Source organism: Kryptolebias marmoratus, linkage group LG3 (genome assembly GCF_001649575.2).
Source record: "Kryptolebias marmoratus isolate JLee-2015 linkage group LG3, ASM164957v2, whole genome shotgun sequence".
Lineage (NCBI taxonomy): Eukaryota > Metazoa > Chordata > Actinopteri > Cyprinodontiformes > Rivulidae > Kryptolebias > Kryptolebias marmoratus.
This window is the reverse complement of record NC_051432.1, coordinates 18715184-18733481: the sequence shown is the minus strand read 5'-3', so window position 1 is coordinate 18733481 and position 18298 is coordinate 18715184. Positions and strand designations below refer to the sequence as shown.

Here is an 18298-nt window from a genome sequence, read left to right as displayed (position 1 = left end):
ACATCTATTATGTTGCTCAACGATTCTGCCGAGCTGCTTGCTACTGCTGCGGTGCTGTATTTTCCTTTTGATTCATCTTTTTAGTTGATCTAACTCCTACTTTGATCAGTTATTAATATTGCTCCTTGTCTGGTTTGTTTATTATTAACCCCCAGGACCCTGAGTCCTAATTCGTATCACCTCATGTGGAAGCATATATGGTGTGACAATAAAGAACCTTGAATACTTACAAGATGCTGATTCATAATTTAAAGGTAGTATCTTGTTATTATGACTTAGAGGAGTTTTTTCTTTTTCTTTTTTCTTCAGACTGGCAAAAAATAGGCTTACATAATTCTAAAACTCAATAAAACAAAAACAGATTCTTGGTGTTTGTGATACCAAGAATGTTTTATTGGTAGAAGGATCACCCAGAAATCAAACTCACCTCCACCCATGGACCAAGGTTAAAGTTTAAATCAAGACCCCTTTTTTTGCTTTGTTATAGGTAAAAAATGCAATTTTTAAAATTGTTTTTTCCTAAGGCTGACGCACTTACAGGTGAATTTATGAAAATCTCCATATGTAAACATAAGATTTTGTAAAGGTTTGGTGGAGCAAGAATAATTACTATAATTTGTTCCGTTGTATTTTGTATTTTCTTGTTTTTATTGCCCCAATATGAACCTTTTCTCATCTTTAATTATGACCTTGTCGGAACTGTACACGTTTTAGGTTAGGAGTTCTTTTCCTGCAAACTCAAAACTTTATTTCTGGTTTTCTAATTTGAGAAATGGAAACACTGGGTTTGTGTTGATCTGCGTGGTGACTTCCTAAAGAATGTGTGTTCATGTGTGTGTATGTGTATGTGTCAATTTATGAGAGGGTGTCAGGTGAGTGTGATGCACCTGCCTCCCTTCTGAAGAAAGAAACAAATGTAAGATACATCACTGATAAATAAAAAAATAGGGGGTTGTGGGATGAGAGCAATGCTTGTTTACCTTTTGACATCATCAGCAATACACATCACTAACATACTTTTTTCTGTATATATGTATGTGTAAAATTACACAGACATTAAAGTATAATTCTTGTTATGATTTTGAGGTTATAAAAAATGGTATTAGACTGCAATTAAAGATTTCACTCCAACAAAATACAATATAAAATGTATTTTTATAGGCAAGACTAGTTGAACAGAAACTGATGAAGCTGCAATACAAAATGGCGAAAGGATAATGTAGTTACCCTCAGTTTCAGTCACTGTCACTGGTTAGTGCTGTAAAATGGTCAGCAGAAATTTTATTTTTTTTTGTTTGTTTTTTTCTGGCGTAACATTGTGAAGTTGACCCGAGCGGCTTTTGTCCTATGCTCCGCCTCCTTTACCCAGCATCACGGTCAACCCTGCGCTCTGATTGGATGAGCTCACGTCAATCAAGCCTTGTAGCAAGCCTGGTTGAGGCGGTGGTTGTTGGTGTAGCTGTCAGAAGTCAGACACGGATCGCAGAGGGCAGCTTTACAGGTAAGATGACTGGTTTTACACCTGGTAAGGCGATTAGTCCCAGCTGACAGACTACTGACTGTGATATATCATGTTCTCAGGGTGGTTTGATAACATTAAATCAGAAAAGTGAAGTAAAACAGGGGTTTTTATGCTAATGTTAGCCCCGGCGTTTTCAGCGTCAGAGTCATGTCGTATCCGGATATTATATGTGAGCAGCTTTCAGTTCATCATTTAACCGAGAACAAGCTTCAATTAGTCCCTTTAGGAATAGGAAGGTAAATGACTGTAAGTGGACATGGTGTTTGACAGCTAACAATACTTCTGTTTGTTGTAACACTAGTATAACATTGATAAATATTGTGGTTATAAGTGCAGGTCTGTTTAACTCCATAATGTTTATAACCATATGATGGAGCTTACATTCAAATATCTGTTATGGTGCACTTGTTGCTCCTGGAGCAGTGAAATCCTGCACTGACGAGAAGATAAATAATTCAGGAATGTTGACAACAATCCAACAGGATGTGGTAAACCAGATGGGAGAGGCACATCCAAAAGCATGCCCATGCAATGTAATGTGGATTTAAAAACTTTATTTTTAGTCATTGCTCGTCTCTGTGTCCTCAGATAACAATGCAGTTCCTGGGCCGGCTGTTGGACACGGTCTCCTCTGTGTCGACCCTCTTCACAAACCCTTACCGGGTCAGAGATGTGCCGCTGATGGACTATGGAGCACGAGACAAAGTCGTGTTGAAGCGGGAAGGACGCACGGTCCTGTACAAAACCACACAGTCGTGGGACTGTTTGCTCTTGTCTCCTGAGACACCCGAGACAGCTGTGAGGTCAGTGTCGGTCTCTTGGTGTGATAGGTTGAAATACAGTCGTTGATGATGCGGGGCTGAAGGTCAAGATGAAGATGTGCTGCAATCAGCCTTTCAGATCGTACAGATTTTGTTGAGGTCACTGTTGACAGTTGTCACCGACGCCTGTAATCTTGATTGAATCAGTGTTTCAGACTTGAAAAACTGGTTAGTAATTGTTTGTAGTTGTGTTTTCACACCAATTTTAGCTGATTATAATTTTTTTAAACCTGTAAAACACCTACGTTGTCATGTTGTCCTCTGTGTTAGAGTTACTTGTAGCATTTACAGCGGTTGTAGTTTTACACAGAATTATCCCAAGCCCCAAAGTTGGGGTCAGGACCCCACTGTACACCATGAAACACTAAGTTAGGGGTCTTCAGACACTCTGCAGAAATCAAATTATACTAAAAAGTGACTACTAATACCATATTTTGTTCTAATTGTAAAGAAGAGATAAAACAGTGGCCCTAAAACTATCATGGTTGTTGTAGTTTTTTGTGTTACGGTTATGTATTTGTTTTACTGGCTTGTTAGCATTATTGTATACAGTGATGATGTGGGTCACAAATCTCAGCCACAGTTATTTTATGGGTCAGAAGCTGAAAAGTTTGATATTGACTGTTTAAAACAATTTAATATATGTCTGAAGAAAACAGCAACTTCACGTTGACTACAAAAGCGAGTTTCAAAGAGTTACACCGAATTAACATCAGTGCAATCAGAAGTTTCTTTCTGAATACTTTGATTCTAAACACTCTATAAAGGTATTACTCCTATTAGTCCTTTAATTTTGAATACCTCATGTAAGTACAGAACTGTCTGCAGGCTGTTTCAGGTCACCTCAGAGGGGGATGCCATGAACTGGTTCCCGCAGTATGCTCTCAAACTTCAGCCTTTCTACGAGATTCTTCCTCTGAAGGCTGAGACGGTGCAGACAATCGTGGACTGCATCCGCAGCCACCCAGACTGGAGCTCCGCCCACATCGCTGTGGATACGGGCCTGAGGGAATGCCTCAAACACAACTATGTACAGAGGTGAGGCAGGGTGGTGTTGAGTTGTATTTGGTGAAAGTGTGTCACTAAGCGAATAGCATTATGCTGAGTTTTTATCAGTGGACGTGGCAGAGAGTTGGTTCTTCTCTGATATACAGCGATATAAAGAAAGGATCGTGATGTCTGAACATTTTCAACACAGACATGAAAGTGCCAGCTAAATGCATTCAAGACTATTAATAATTTAAATTCAATTTATCTTTATCAAGCTTCAAACTCTTCGGTCATTTGGCACTTTTAGCCCATTAGCTACAAACCAGTTTACAATACTTCAACTCTTAGGCCGATGTGCAGTTTGTCACACATCACTTTGTTTTCATTCACTTTGATTTTGACAGATATTCAGCCTAAAGTTGAGAAAGTTGACTCATCATTGTGGACATTTTGTTTCCTCTTTAATTCTAACAAAAAGTCCCTGATCAGACTGTGAAACGTCTTGCTTTTTACAAGTATATTTACAGGGAGATTTAACTTTGCATAAACAGAGTAAGTAAACATAGTGAAGGGAAAAGACATTTCAAACTTAAGATCTGATTGTGTTTTCAGTTAAAAACTCTTAGAATTGGAGTAGACTAATTAGAGAAAACATTCAAAGCTTTCCTTGTTTGCCCTGTTTTCCTTCACCATGACAACGCAAGCCCGACAAACAGCAAAACCTCTACAAACCAGCTTCTATACTCTGCTGATTTCAACAAATCTTGTGACTGCCAAAGGCAAAAAACAGTTTTCAAATCTTTATGCTTTTTTTTTTTAATAAAATTGCTCCGTCAATAAAACATGGTTCTTTTAATATGCCAGTCTTCTGTGAAAATAAGAAGGCATCTTCCTGTGTTCAGTCAGATTAATGCTCGAGACACATCGGGTCAGACACCTCTGCACCTGGCGTGTGAACGAGGCGACCTGTTATGCGTGAAGGAGCTGCTGGAGGAAAGTCAGGCCCGCACCGACATCAAGGATCGGAACGGAGAAACACCCATGCACTACGCCTCCAAGCAGGATTCTCCTGTCATCATCCAGGTGAGGCTCTGCAACATTGAGCCTTTATTTCTGGTTTCCATTCTAGTTTAATGTTTAATAGTACAATGAACTCGTATCAGATGGAAATGAGAAGATCACTCCGTTCCATCAGTGGATTCCTGCTAAAGGTCACTCCCTGCCTCAGGAAAATGGCAGATATCACAAGGGGTGTGTGAGCTTTTCATTGTAAGAAGCTTAACAAAATGAGATTTTCACATATTCGCAAGGCCACCTGATTCTTATAACCTCATCAAACACAACATATTTTGATACCATTAGATAGATCTTCTAAAGACAAATCCAACACAATTTGAACTTTTAAAATCGATCTACTGGTTACCAATTTATTGTCAAAAAATGGTCATCAGAATCGGTCTAAATTAATACAGTTCTTAAATAGGCAGCGATAGAAAGGAGCTTCTGTTCTCACATTGGGCTGAAGCTGAGGAATTGCTCTGATTGGCTGTAAATTTAAAAATTTTTCCTTTGCGGATGACGCATGAACAAAGCAGTCGATCAATGCCTGGCCCAGTTAGCTATAGCGCTGCTGTGCGTTGTTTATTTAACGGGTGAAGAACATATAGAGGATGAATGGGTTGTGAGTGCACAGGTGGCCTTGCTACATACATATATATACACACAAAATAATAGCACACTTACTGGGTTGCCAAAAGTGTAGGTGGAGACAGAATACCTCAGCTTGTCATTCTTGTATCCGCACCCTGTAGCAACAAAAAGTAAAGCCTGCAGCGGGCTGTCACACCCGTCACACTCAGCGTCTCATCTCTGAACAGAGGTATGCAGCTCAGGTTACCCAGTGACTCAGTGCTTTACTCAAAGAAAGAAAGTTCTGGAAAGAGTTTCTAATACATTTTACAAACAGTTCTTCTGCCGTGATTGTGCACATGCTTATGGGCTTGGAAGTGATAGACGGGGGGTGGTTCAGCTTATTTGTAGGGATGTTACTGTAAAAAGGCAGGAAGTCGTTGTGTTAAATCCTTTAACGTGCCTTTCTGTTTCTCCTCTCTGCTTTCCCACCATCCTCTCCTCGTCCAGGCCTTGTGTTCGCGCTTGTGCTCCGGGGTGAATGAGGTAAATAACAACGGGGAAACCCCGCTCCACGTGGCCTGCCGCTTAGGACGCGTGGAGTCCGTCAAAGCCCTGTTGGAGGGCGGGGCAAAGTGTGACGTCGTTGGCAGTATTGGCTACCCGATCCACACCGCCATGAAATACAGCGAGAAGGGGTGAGAATAAAGCTTCTGCTGCAACAGAAAAGCACTGATTTGCCTCAAACTGTACTTTCTCTCAATTTTGAGAGTTTGTGGAAAGTGTTTATTGTAAACCTGTGCTGCAATTATAAAAATATTTAAAAGGGCCTTTCAGAAATGGAGTATAGAAGTATCTGTACTACAAAGAAAAGCTAAAAAGGTTCTTATAATGCATGTTTTATGGCTCTATTAGGAAAACCAAACACTTTGTACGAAAGACACCAAAGTTGAAAAACTGAATAAATTATAGAGATTTTTTATTTGAGTCAGTGATTTTTATTTTTAACTTGCACCATGATTGAGAGCTACTTTGGCTGAAAGAAACTAAAATCTGTCTGTAAAGTGCTTCAATGTGAAAAGAGGGGAAATCTAAAGCCTATAAGATCAAAATAAACAATGGAGGACCAAGTAAAAAAAAAAAAAAAAGCTTGAACAACTTGTTCAGAAAAGCCCAGTTTGGAACTTCAAAATATGTTAATCTTTTTGTAATACACTGTACATAAAGATAATGAATGATTTGCTCCTGTAAATATGTGATAAACAGTCTAAGCAATTATTATTGTTTGTGTTTGTGTGTCAGCTGCGTGGAGGAGCTCCTTAAAGCAGATCCTGGTCAGCTCCAAGCTGAAGACTCGGTGTACGGAGGGACGCCGCTGCACTGGGCCAAAACCGCTGAGGTTACAAATATAATTTATATTATACAATATATAATAATAATATATAATATAACATCACGTTTTTTAGCTGCTACAAGTCTCTAATGAGCTGTTTAATCTACATGTTTACATTGTGATGCATCTGTTAAAATAATAAAAGGTGATTCTTTTTGATAAACCTGCTTTAGCGTCACATAGTAACATAAAATTCTCTGTTTAGATTTACAGCGCAGCTTTCTGACAGTGATGTTTGCCTGGTTACTCGTGTTGTTGGCTGATTTGTTGCTTAAATGAAAGAGAGCTAACTTCATGTCTGCTGATTTTCGACTTTCCGTGGCAGATGTGTCGTATGCTGCTGGAGCGTGGCTGTGAAATAAACTACCTCAGTAAGACCGGAGAGAGTGCCCTCCACATTCTGACGAAGAAGGGTCGCTTCGAGGCAGCCATGGTGCTGCTCACCCACGGGGCCAACGCCAACCTGAGGGGTCAGGATGGGAACACGGCTCTGCACTTAGCTATGAAGGTGTGTGGGCAGGACAGACTGCACGCTTACGCTGATCTGATCATCCAGTCATCTCTTACTGAGGTTTCTGTGAAATGAAAAAGAACAACATCAGATAGTTCCACTTCCACGAGTCACAGGCAACTGTTAGGATGTATTTAAGTGATTACAAACAGCAACAACAAATGTGCTTCAGTGTAAAAGAATCTGCTGTCATGTGACTTTTTACAAAACACCTTTTAAACCAAAAATTACCAAGATTATTTATTTTAACTCAGAGCTGCGTAACTTCATGTTTTTTTCATGACATTGGGTTATTCTGATGTTTCTACTGTAGAGTTATATCCTAAAACAGAGCAGTTTAAATAAATATGAAGAGTGAATGCAACAATTTTTGTACCTCCTTTTTAGATGGATCACATAGAGATGATCAAAGCTCTGATTGTGTTTGGTGCTGATGTGGAGATCCACAACGACCTGGGAGAAACTCCTGGGCTCATCGCTGCACGCACCAGCAAAGGTGAGGGAAACGAAAGGCGCAGATCAGAACACAAAAAGAACAGCTACTACCATGAGTCTGACTTGGTTAGTAAAGTCAATCTATTAAGGATCAAATGGGCCTGAAATAATAATAATGAATGCTGGCTGTCATGGAGTCTGATTTTAAAGCATGTCGCTCATTGTGGATGACAGAGCTGCATGGAGATATGTTTACCATATGCTACTAGATAAACTTAAACCTGTCTTTGCTGCGGTGTATTAATGATCAAGTCTTCATGTACGGCACCTCAGAGAGGTGTCTGAGACTCTTTAGAGGCAGCATATTTAGAAACATTGATCATCCAGGACAGGATACTTTTTAAAGTTATAATAGTGTGACCCAGAGTTCATCAGTTAGTTTAGTTATCTAATAAACTCACATTTTTCTCTCTGAATAAGGATGAACAAGTTAATTAGTGGCTTCTTCTTAACAAAAATAATAAATAAAATCTGTGTTAGTAAAGCATCTTCATCACTCCATCACTTCAGAAATGAACACATATCCCTCACTAAACATTTTTTAATAAGTTTGTTTACAATTTACAGCCAAAAGAAATGAAGCTGTTTGCCAACAATTGTTTGCTTGTGAACCTGAACTGCTCTAACCTTTGACAGTAAAGCTTAATTTTACTCATCACTCCTCTCTTGTAAGCATGTTGCTGAAAAAAAATTCTTTTGTGACAATAAGAAACACAGAGGGGTTACTGTAGATCAGGACCTTAATTTGTCCCTTCTGAGCTACTGTAGAAACATAATCAGGTAACATGGAGGAGAGAAAGCGGGGTGGATTTCTGCATTTTTGGAGTTAAACTGCAAGTTTTTCCAAGTAATGAAACACTCAAATTAGTTTAATTTAACTCAGTTTGTTTTATTTTTAAATACAGGAAACATTAGGATTGCGGTGTACATTTCTTTGCCTGTAGCAATGCTACATACGGCAACATAAAAAGTCTAATTTTCTTTCTTTTTATGAAAGATCTGGACTTTGTTGCTTCAAAGTGTGCCTCCCTGTTGAAATGTTGTGTACACATGAAGAAGCTTTCTGCTCTGAGACAAATATGGTTGTAAACTGTTATTTATTGATTTTGTGAAAATGCACAATGATTGCTATCTGCTTGTTTTTCTTCTTTCTCTCCCTCCATCCTGAAGTCTCTCTTCTCTTTGTCCTATTTGTGGCATGTGTTTTGCATGCCTAACATGTTGGCTTGTGTGTGTGTGTGTGTTTGTTTGTTTGTATTAACATGAAAGGTCCTAATAGAAAGATACTGCTGGACATGCTGTGTAATGTAGGAGTCCATCGTTGCCTCCCCCCCTCCCCCAGCAGCCCTCCTCTCATCTCCAACACGACCAAACCTCAGGCCATAGGTAACACCATCCTCCCTCAGCTTTCCTTCCCCTTCAGCTTAATTTGATCTTCCACTTAGATGGAACTTTACTCTCTTTTTTCTTTTTTTATCAAATGCAAAAAGTGTTCTTCCTTTATACATTTTTATATTTACAAAGCATTTAGGTTGCTTTTATGTACTGATATTAAATGATTTAAACCATCTTAAGCATGGATTTTGTTGTTTCCTATATAAATTGTGACATTTACATAGTTACTTAGCATTAAGTAGATTTATTAAATAAATCTGGATTATTAAATTGAGGTTTTATCTTGATGTGTCATCTTTGTTCATGCATGATTATCATGCTCCAAAACAATTTTTTATAAGCACCATACTCTAAGTTGATGATATTATATTGCAATAAATAAAAAAAAAGTCATTTTTAAAAAAGTGGCTTTTTCTTTTCCCAAACAATGAAACAACACTTAGACTTTTTGTACAACTTTTTAGAAAGCTGAGCAGCTTCTTTCCTCCTCTGCTCTTTGATTCATGAATTTGATGAAATGTGTTTGACATCTGTAAAGAGCTTTTGGGGTTTGTTTGCAGGATTTCAGGACATCATGTATATGGGAGCTGCACTAGGTGCAATGAGCAGAGGCAGATCTGAGCCCGATGGTCCCACAGGAGACAGGAGGAAGTGAGTATGGGCACATTATTGGAGGAAAATGGCTTCATATAAAGATAACAAGTCCTTTTTTTATATTAAAAAGACTTTTCTCTTCTCCTCTTGCTGGTAATTTGAACAGAACGTGTCAGAACTCAGTGATTTTGTTTATCTGGATAATTTTCCAGTTTCGGAAACACAAAAACACTTTATTTTTTATAGTGTGTGGTCTGAATGTTTCTGTCTCTTGTCCTGCAGGATGGACAGACTCCTGTGTCTGGATGGTGGAGGTATTAAAGGCCTGGTGCTGATCCAGATGCTGATCGCTCTGGAGAAAGAGGCAGGACGACCCATCAAAGAGCTCTTTGACTGGGTAGCTGGCACGAGCACGGGGGGCATCCTTGCCCTCGCCATAATCCATGGTTAGTTGTTTTAACTTCTCATTATTATTATTATTACAGTTTTTATCCACCAACAGCGCTGTAATGTTTCCTTTCAGGGAAGAATATGGCGTACTTGCGCTGCCTGTACTTTAGGATGAAGGAGCAGGTGTTCAAAGGCTCCAGGCCGTATGAATCTGCACCGCTGGAGGACTTCCTGAAGAAAGAGTTTGGAGAAAACACCAAGATGACGGACGTTCGATACCCCAGGTGACAGTTCATGTCAGGATCTATGTGTACCAAGTACTTAGAATAAAAATGTTGAAATCAGCTACAGTAAAATAAAAGCCTAAACAAATTTACAAGCAACATACTTAGTTATTGGGAAGACACTTTATATAAAGTAGCCTTTTTGTTTATTTTTTCCTCTCTCTCCTGGTTTTTAGGTTTTAAATATATATATTTTTTGAGTTTAACATAAATGCTGTTGAACAGAAAGGGGTTTTTGATTTGAAGCAGTAAGCCACCTTTTAGATAAACTTTAGAAAGACTTGTTTGCTTAGTTTTGCTCTCGCCATACCTTTGGTATCATGATTTTATTGTTTAATCTATGTACACTTACAGCTAAATCAACACTGTTAAAAAAATCCCATATTGTTACTGAGTGACATGTCCAAACTACACTAAATACAGAAGGTTTGTGTCACAGACATGGCGACAGCAGGTCAGTTCCACCAAAATTGTTGTATCTGTGTTCCTTAACCATGCCAAAAACATTCATGTTCTTCTTTTTGTTTAATGTTGTATTATTTCCTCAACTTAGTTCTCTGAGCCTCCCCTGAAACTGTTTGAAACCCCCCTTTAAGAAGCCCGTCTCACATGCTAAAACCATCTGCTGTCGCATCTACCTGCAGTTCACCTGTCCTCTTCATACAAATAAAGTTTTTTTTCTTTCTGTACTCTTTGCTCAGGGTCATGGTGACCAGCGTGCTGGCTGACAGACACCCAGGCGAGCTGCATATCTTCAGGAACTACAACCCCCCGGACATCCCCAGGGAGCCTGCGTATGCCACCACTGCCACCTTCCAGCCTCTCACCGTCCCTCAAGGTACTTCAAACACTGCCTGGGTCTCATTTTGTGCAGTACACTGATGATACCACTAGATGGCACCAATGTGAGAGGTTATTCCAGTGTTAATGGCTTAGAACTCCACAATAAGGGGATCCCAACACGAACCCTGTGCCAGTGTTCTCAGTTCCACCTAGAAAGCAAGCCAGAAAAGGACTTTTTGTTTGTTTTGTTTTTTTTTAAATAAAAGCCTACATTTCAATTTTTGGGACAGCACATTCATAAAAAAAGTCCAGTTGTTGTTGTGTGCAGTTTGAGTGCCAGCCATGTTGTTGTTGCAGGATGGGAGGATGAGGATGTGTTGATAGTAGGATACACAGAGGAGCCGCCCAGAAAGCGTAGGAAGGTGACAGATGAAGGTGTGTGGATGCATCCTGGTGTCTGAATGCAGGCGAAAGGCTTAAAGTCCTCACATTTCCTGCATTAAAGACCCTGGAAAATATGAAAACATCGTTAATATTTTAAACTAAAAGCAGCAAAAGTCAAACTGCAAACGATGCACTAAGAAGCAGTTCAGTACATTTTTATAAATTAAAGTTCAGTCGGCAAAAAGTCTTCAGAAACTCTGATTGCAGGAAGCTGCTGCTGCTCACAGCTTTATTTAGTTTTTTTTTTTTACCACTGATGCCAGTTTTCAGTTTTAGTAAAGATATACAAAACATAAATTTGTATCTGTTATTTTTAACCATCTGTTTCAGATCATTTAGCTAAGGTTAGATTGTGAAAATTACCTTTTATAAACTACTTTTATACACAAGTGGGACTTACAAATGTAGTAAAAGGATTCTTTGCTGTATTGTTCCTACAGTTCCTGTGACTTTCTACACTCTGGTAATAAACAGTTCTGAAATGAGAAAATCCAGTTTAGCAGATAAAGATTTAGTGTGTAAAACTTTTAGCTTCAAACCCCACTCTGCCCTCCAAGCTTCCGAGAAAATCCTTAGTGACTGCAAAAGCACAAAGACAAAAAATCCACCTGGTCTCGTTGATAGATTGTCCCTTCTAGGCTACTGTAGTAACAGCAGAGAGGTGACGGGGAGTACTTGTTTCAGACATTTAAACCAAGGCTCCTGTCTTCACCCTGAACGTCTCAGGTGATTTCTGTCGTTTATTTTAGAACAGCTTGTGTGGAGAGCCGCTCGCTCCAGTGGTGCTGCCCCGACTTATTTCCGACCAATGGGGCGCTTTCTGGATGGTGGGCTGCTGGCTAATAACCCGACACTGGATGCAATTACAGAAATCCATCAATACAACAAGTCCTTAAAAGCTAAGGTACACTATTTCATACATTTTAGGTGTTCTTGTTACAGAAACCTCACCCAGCAGTGTTTGTAAAACTTTTTTAACTGTACTAAATGTTTTTTTTTTAAATCTGTGTCTCTCAGGGCGACGAGCAGAACGTTAAGAAGCTGGGTGTAGTTGTGTCTCTTGGTACAGGTAGGTCACCTAATCAGTTTGTGAAAGTAAAAGTATTGATAACATTTCCACAGCCGGTTTAGGATTTCTAATACAACTATGTTCTGATTAAAAAGGCGTAATTATTGCCTCTGTAATGGCGTCACTGTTCTTCACAGAAACGTCTGAATTGTGACACTGTTGAATATTGGGTTTAGTTGTTACATAATGCAATTAAAGCTGTAATCCATACCTGTTTATTGAAGCTTTCTTTTTAACCCATTTTAATCTTACAATGGAGTTCACAGTTTCAGACTAAGGTCCCACTTTATGTTCACTGTGGTTTGACACTTAATCTCTTGTGTGTTTCCAGGTAAACCCCCCCAGGAGGTGGTGAGCTCTGTGGATGTTTTCCGGCCGTCCAACCCTCTGGAGCTGGCCAAAACCTTTGTAGGAGCAAAGGAGCTGGGCAAAATGCTGGTGGACTGTGTGAGTGAAGCCAGACATTGCTGCTGTCAGAGTTGCTGTTCTCACTTTTTTTATATCTTTGTAAGACCTTTTGCTCATGATAAGTTATGAGTAACACATTCAAACGAGTGTTTTTGTCTTTCTGGTTCTGCGGTTGCTCTGAATGGACAGTGCACTGACTCTGACGGCTGCGCAGTGGACCGGGCCAGAGCCTGGTGTGAAATGGTCGACACCATCTACCACAGGTCAGACGGTGATGAACAGGCGGTGTTTTAGTTCTCCTTTTCTGCTCGTCTCTTTTTTTTATTTTTGTCTTCATGTGGCAAAAAATACAGACGTATCTGCTGCTAAAGGCATCTGTTTACCAAGAAATCAAATGAAATAAATGTGAAACGATTATTTACAGTCAGCTCATTGACAAAAGTGTTTAGAGTTTGTGTGAATGCCTCGATGAAACACTGAAGTGTTAACTCTGTAACATCTTTTTTTTTTTGCTAAATTAGGGGAGTTCATTCTTTTCAGATGCAATAAATGTGACCCTGCTTTACAAATATTCAACTGATCCAGCAACTAAAACAGAACTGCAAATTAATAAGTTTAGCATTTAGTGATGATCAGCATTTAACCAACTCTTTAAAAAAGAAAGAAGAAAAAAAGACAGCCTGTGTTTTTATGCTTCCGTGTTGTGTTTTTGTGCAGACTGAGTCCACAGCTGTCTCAGGAGGTGATGCTGGACGAGGTGAGCGACGCGGTCCTCGTCAACATGCTGTGGGAAACTCAGATGTACCTGTTTGAGAAGAGGCAGGTCCTACAGTCTCTGGCCAACTTCTTACTGCACAACTGACAGGACGGGGAAATCACGAGGAGGCGTGACGGAAATGAAGGGGACACCGCTGAGCCGTGTGGCTGCCTCAGGCCTTTAACGTCCGAGCTGGTGGATTCTTTAAAAAAAAGGACTGAAGTGACTTTTCTATGTCGACTGAAATGAAATGAGAGTTCAGATGCGGATGTTTGGAACATGGCAGACACTGACAGTTAACCCAGGGTTTATACTGACTTATTGAAGGAATATTTCTGTAGCATCATGTGACTTTAACACCGATCTTTATCACTGCTGTGTTTATCAGGTTTACAGTTTTTATAAGTCTTCCTTTCCTTAACAATGAGTAAAGAGTAAAGGCGCTGAAGGAAGTGGTAACAGCTGAGATGAACAAGCACACCCACTGTGATGGCTCTAACCAGGTTTAGTTTTTCATGTAAACACCTACAAAACCACAAAAATGTTTCTGCCTCATATGATCAAAATAACTCTGTGAAACCACCATCTATGTGAACCATTTTCTTACTACTTTCCACTAGAACTATCATTTTATACACTTATAAGTATAAAATGATACACACTTATAAGTTATCCATACTGATCTTTGAGACACTACCTTCCCTCCTTAAACTTCATTCTTTACATCAAACATTTTCCGTTTGGGGCTCTCAGAGTAGTGAAGTGAAGACTTTACCTCGGCGTAACAGAGGACCGACTGCTGCTTTGCACAGGATGAACATGAAGAACAAATTGTTTTGTAATTTGTTTTTGTTATCATTTATTGAAGTATATACAGATATGGTAATAAATTATATTACTACTGACCTCACATGCATCTGTCTGATTTGATACTGGGTGATGTGCATTCCTTCACAGACTCCTTTATTTCTTCTCAACATTTTACAAACCATAAACATTTTCAGTACTTTTAAGTTCAAATTGTTTAATGTTTTAAACTTTCTTTTGTTAATAAGTTTCTTATATAGAACTGACTTGCTAGTCTGGATTAAAAGTCCGATGCTAATAAAAAACAGACTTGATGAATTAAAAAGGAAAAGTAAATGTCATCAAAAGCTGATCTTGCTGTTTCTGGGCACTGATGCCAAGAAGATAACATGGCTTTTAATATATACATGTATATTAGAAAAAAGGTTTTACAATAATAAAGACAACCATCTGTAGCTCTAAATATGACAAAAACATCCTAAAAGCTAAACATAAAAAATCCTGTTTAATATCTCCACAACAAAAACACACATTATTAATTTGACCTCATTAATTTGCTCTTTTTGACGGTAAATTAAAGTTGAAAGTCTGGTTTGTTTTGTTTTGATCTTTCTCTTTACTCTGGAGTTGTTTCGGTTCTAATTTTGACCTGGGAGTAGTAGCTCTGCTCCTGTTCTTGGTGCTGATGTGGTTCGACGGTGGAGCAGAGAGGAACTGGGTCGTTCTGAAACAACTGGCTGTAAGGAAGTTCTTCCTCTGCTGGTTGAGCTGAAACCTCACCGTGTGTGGGAGCAGAGTTTAACTGAGGAGAACAAAAATGACATCATTTAACATTTTTAGCTGTATTACTGGTTCTTCTGACATGAGAAGGAATCAAAAGTATGACATAAAGGAAAAAAAAGAAGAAAGTTACGAAATCAGAACTTATTTAAACTTATTTTTACCTGCTCTGGGTTGTCAGCTGTTTCAATGCTAGAAGACTGACTGGAGGTTTTATATTTCCTGAATAATGAAATGTAAAGAAATAAACATGATAAGAGATACAGGTCAGGTTATTTATTAATGTTAGGCATTAGTGATAAGAAAAAATAATGTAATACCTTAACAAGAATACAATGAGAGGTATAAAATGCAGCAGAGCTGCAGAAACGACTGCAGCTGCTGGTTTCCATGTTCCTGTTGAACTTCGGACAGTCAGAGTCGTCCCGGCTGAGCGGATCAGTCCGTCTGTTCTGACGGCACAGGAGTAGTTTCCTGCATCCTGACTGCTAACTGCATCTAGAATCAGCTGCTTGTTCTGTCCTATTGTCAGGTTCAGAGGCTGACTGTTGAAGAACCAAATGTAGCTTGTGTTTTCAGGGAGAGGGCAGCTGGTTCTGCAGGTTAATGTGACTCTCTGAGCCTCAGTCACCTCTGCAGCAGGTCCAACATCCACTCTGAGATCTGCAGGGGGGACACATTGGTCAGGAAGTACAAAAACAACAACAAACAGTTACGACAACTGATATTTACCTGTGACAATCAGAGTAACTCCAGGGAATCCAGGCTGTATCAGATGATGATCATCTGTTTTCACTTCCCACCTGTACTCTGCTGAGTCCTTCACCTGCAGGTTGTTTAATCTCAGGATGTGTTGGTTCTTCAGGTCCTGAAACTGCACTTTGTCTTTCACCTCAGTCAGCCGTTCACCTTCCTGCCCTGCATTTATCTTTGCTTTATACCAGCGTTTCTCCTTCAGCTGTTGGTATTCAGGATGTGAGTATTTGCTGGAGATGTTCACTGATGAACCTTTCAGAGCACAGATTCTCCTGCTGACGTAATTCACACTCCAACAGTTTGTTCTGTCAGCACCTGAAACATGAATAAGAAAGAAAATTAAAGCCAGAAATGATCTTGAGGTTGACAGAAATGACTTGTTTTGTTGCTCTTTAACACAAATGATCCACAGGTTCTCAAACTCTAACCTGGTTCATACTCACAGACTTCAGCAGAGAACAGATCCTCAAGATCCTTCACAGAACAGAAGAAGCTGTCTGGTGTTGTGTTAGGAACTACAATCTGTTGTTTCTCTTTCTGTCTGTCTGATTTTCTGTTTTTATACAACTTAAAGGACTTCAGAGTGTCAGTCAGAGGACAGCTGGTCTCACAGCTCAGCCTAACATGATTATCTGTGTTTGTCCTTTCAACATGGATTTCTGTTGGGAAATGATGGATATTCATCTTTTTTAACATGTAATAAGAAACAACTCATTTATACTTCATTACATTTTAACATTAAATTTAAAGATGTCAGACACATAGTTTACACTGCACGATCTTTGTCAAAAAACAAAAAAAACAAAAACATTTTAGTTTGAAGCATCACCTCTGGGAAATGTGACGGAGCAGGACCGTTTCTCTGTTTGATGGTTAGAACAGATTCTTCCTCCAGAGTAGGTCAGACTGAAGCAGGTCGATGTAACAGAATCTGATCAGAACCACAAAGAAATAATTAACTAAATGTAGAAACAGTCAAAGTGTCCAATCAGAGGTCTTCTAATATGATGAGTCTGTATTTATTGTTTCTGACCCACTGAGACTTCAGAAGCTCTCAGCTCCAAGTAGCCTTTGACAGCACAGGAGTATCTGACTGAGTTCTCACTGCTGACCAGCTCTTGGTACCAGGGAGACCAGTCCTCATAGAGGACCTCTGTGTTCTGGTACCAGATGAAGGCTGCGGGGCTTTCAGTCAGAGCGCAGCTGGTTGTGCACATCAGAGTTACTTTCTGTCCCTCTGAAGCAGGAAACACCTTCACCTGAAGGTCTGAAAGGATCATAAATATATAATATTTAATAACTGGTAATTTATTAATCACTTACTGAGACATTTGTGATAAAACACTGTACCTGCAACTTGAAGCCAAATGCTATTTTTTATACAGTAGACTCTTTGTTCAACAGTCTTTTCACAGCAGCAGTAATATTTTCCATCCTTCTCTGTCAGATCACTGATTGTTAGACTGTAGAAACTGTCCTCTGATATTCTGTATTTTCCATCATTTCCATCTGCAGGGAGCTCATTATAAATATAATTTGTACCGTTCATGTAAACAATTAACCATTTCTTGTCTGAAGCTGAACGCGGATGTGAGCAGGTCAGATTCACTGATGAACCTTTTAAGGCACAGATGCTGTTTGGTTTCACCTCAGTTACTGCAAGAGAAGATTTCATTAGTAAACATTTGTACTTTTTATTTGTTTTAATAATATTCTTCCCTAAATCTGTAACAATCTTAGTTCATTCTTCAAATGTTTGGGATGTAAGAACTCAGAACAGTGAAAATTATTGCAAGTAACAGTTTTAAAGATTTGTGGAAATTATGAATCCAAACCTTGTCTCCATTTGAACATTTATTAAAAACCAAACCACAATCTTCACTTGAAACATGAAGAAACTCAATCATTCCTACCTGAGATGTAGAGAAGGAAACACATGAACAAACATCCAGTTTCTGGCAGGAACATGGCTGCTGATGAGAAAATAAACTTTAGGTTTCTTTTAACGCCGTACTGCTCCTGTTTTTATAAAAGGTTATGAAACATGTAAAATATGATGACCGGTCAGACTCAACAACAGTCTAATGGGGAAGAGGTTGTTGATTCGTCTCAGTTCGTCTGTTAGAAGAACTGCCCACAGCTTTCACACTAAAAGTCACTTCCTTTTTGTTCATTTTATTTTGAGAAAGACCTCTAGTGAACAATGTGTGTGACGCAGCAGCTGTCTGACATCTTTAACATGGCATACAGAGTAAGGACTTAATAATACATCATCACAATCCTCCATCGATAATAATTCAAAACTATTATTCGTTGTTTTTGTGGTGATTCTGGAGGTTTAGTATTTTTGGTACTTCCTGGTGGGCCGTCTCGACGGCTGATTGGCAGCTCCTCGTCACTCCCTCTACACCTGTGGCAGATCAGGCTCATCAGAAGGCAGCTGGTACTTAAGGCCGTGGTGGGAACCAGA

The 18298-nt window shown here is 39.3% G+C and overlaps 2 protein-coding genes across 3 annotated transcripts; one reads left to right on the top strand and one right to left on the bottom strand.

The window, feature by feature from the left end:
- The first annotated feature begins 1399 nt into the window (after positions 1-1399).
- Positions 1400-14391, top strand: pla2g6 (phospholipase A2, group VI (cytosolic, calcium-independent)). Of its 2 annotated transcripts, XM_017413460.3 has the most exons (18): positions 1400-1501; positions 2111-2325; positions 3172-3381; positions 4236-4416; positions 5473-5660; positions 6265-6361; positions 6681-6863; positions 7254-7362; positions 8631-8747; positions 9317-9407; positions 9633-9796; positions 9874-10024; positions 10726-10862; positions 12001-12155; positions 12269-12320; positions 12652-12767; positions 12918-12991; positions 13446-14391. In XM_017413460.3, the coding sequence occupies exons 2-18, from the start codon at positions 2117-2119 to the stop codon at positions 13588-13590; spliced, it is 2379 nt and encodes a 792-aa protein (XP_017268949.1). In that variant the 5' UTR covers positions 1400-1501; positions 2111-2116; the 3' UTR covers positions 13591-14391. The 2 variants fall into 2 exon arrangements, with proteins under 2 accessions (XP_017268949.1, XP_017269037.1); XM_017413548.3 differs by lacking the exon at positions 8631-8747.
- LOC112450206 lies at positions 14384-17570 on the bottom strand. The gene is made up of 8 exons (XM_025003820.2): positions 17179-17570; positions 16862-17095; positions 16658-16759; positions 16272-16487; positions 15805-16143; positions 15393-15735; positions 15237-15294; positions 14384-15094 (listed from the first exon to the last, which is right to left on the bottom strand). Exons 1-8 carry the CDS (start codon positions 17501-17503, stop codon positions 14909-14911), a joined length of 1803 nt encoding a protein of 600 aa, XP_024859588.2. The 5' UTR covers positions 17504-17570; the 3' UTR covers positions 14384-14908.
- Between the last annotated feature and the right edge of the window lie 728 nt (positions 17571-18298).

Excerpts from the sequence above, each read along its gene's own strand:
- pla2g6 (XM_017413460.3), top strand. The coding sequence starts at position 2,117 with ATGCAGTTCCTGGGCCGGCTGTTGGACACGGTCTCCTCTGTGTCGACC. Across the intron at positions 9,408-9,632 it reads CCCACAGGAGACAGGAGGAA|GATGGACAGACTCCTGTGTC; the intron begins GTGAGTATGGGC and ends CTTGTCCTGCAG. Across the intron at positions 10,025-10,725 it reads ACGGACGTTCGATACCCCAG|GGTCATGGTGACCAGCGTGC; the intron begins GTGACAGTTCAT and ends CTCTTTGCTCAG.
- LOC112450206 (XM_025003820.2), bottom strand. The coding sequence starts at position 17,503 with ATGAAATCTTCTCTTGCAGTAACTGAGGTGAAACCAAACAGCATCTGT. Across the intron at positions 16,488-16,657 it reads CTCCGTCACATTTCCCAGAG|AAATCCATGTTGAAAGGACA; the intron begins GTGATGCTTCAA and ends ATTTCCCAACAG. Across the intron at positions 15,295-15,392 it reads CTCATTGTATTCTTGTTAAG|GAAATATAAAACCTCCAGTC; the intron begins GTATTACATTAT and ends TTCATTATTCAG.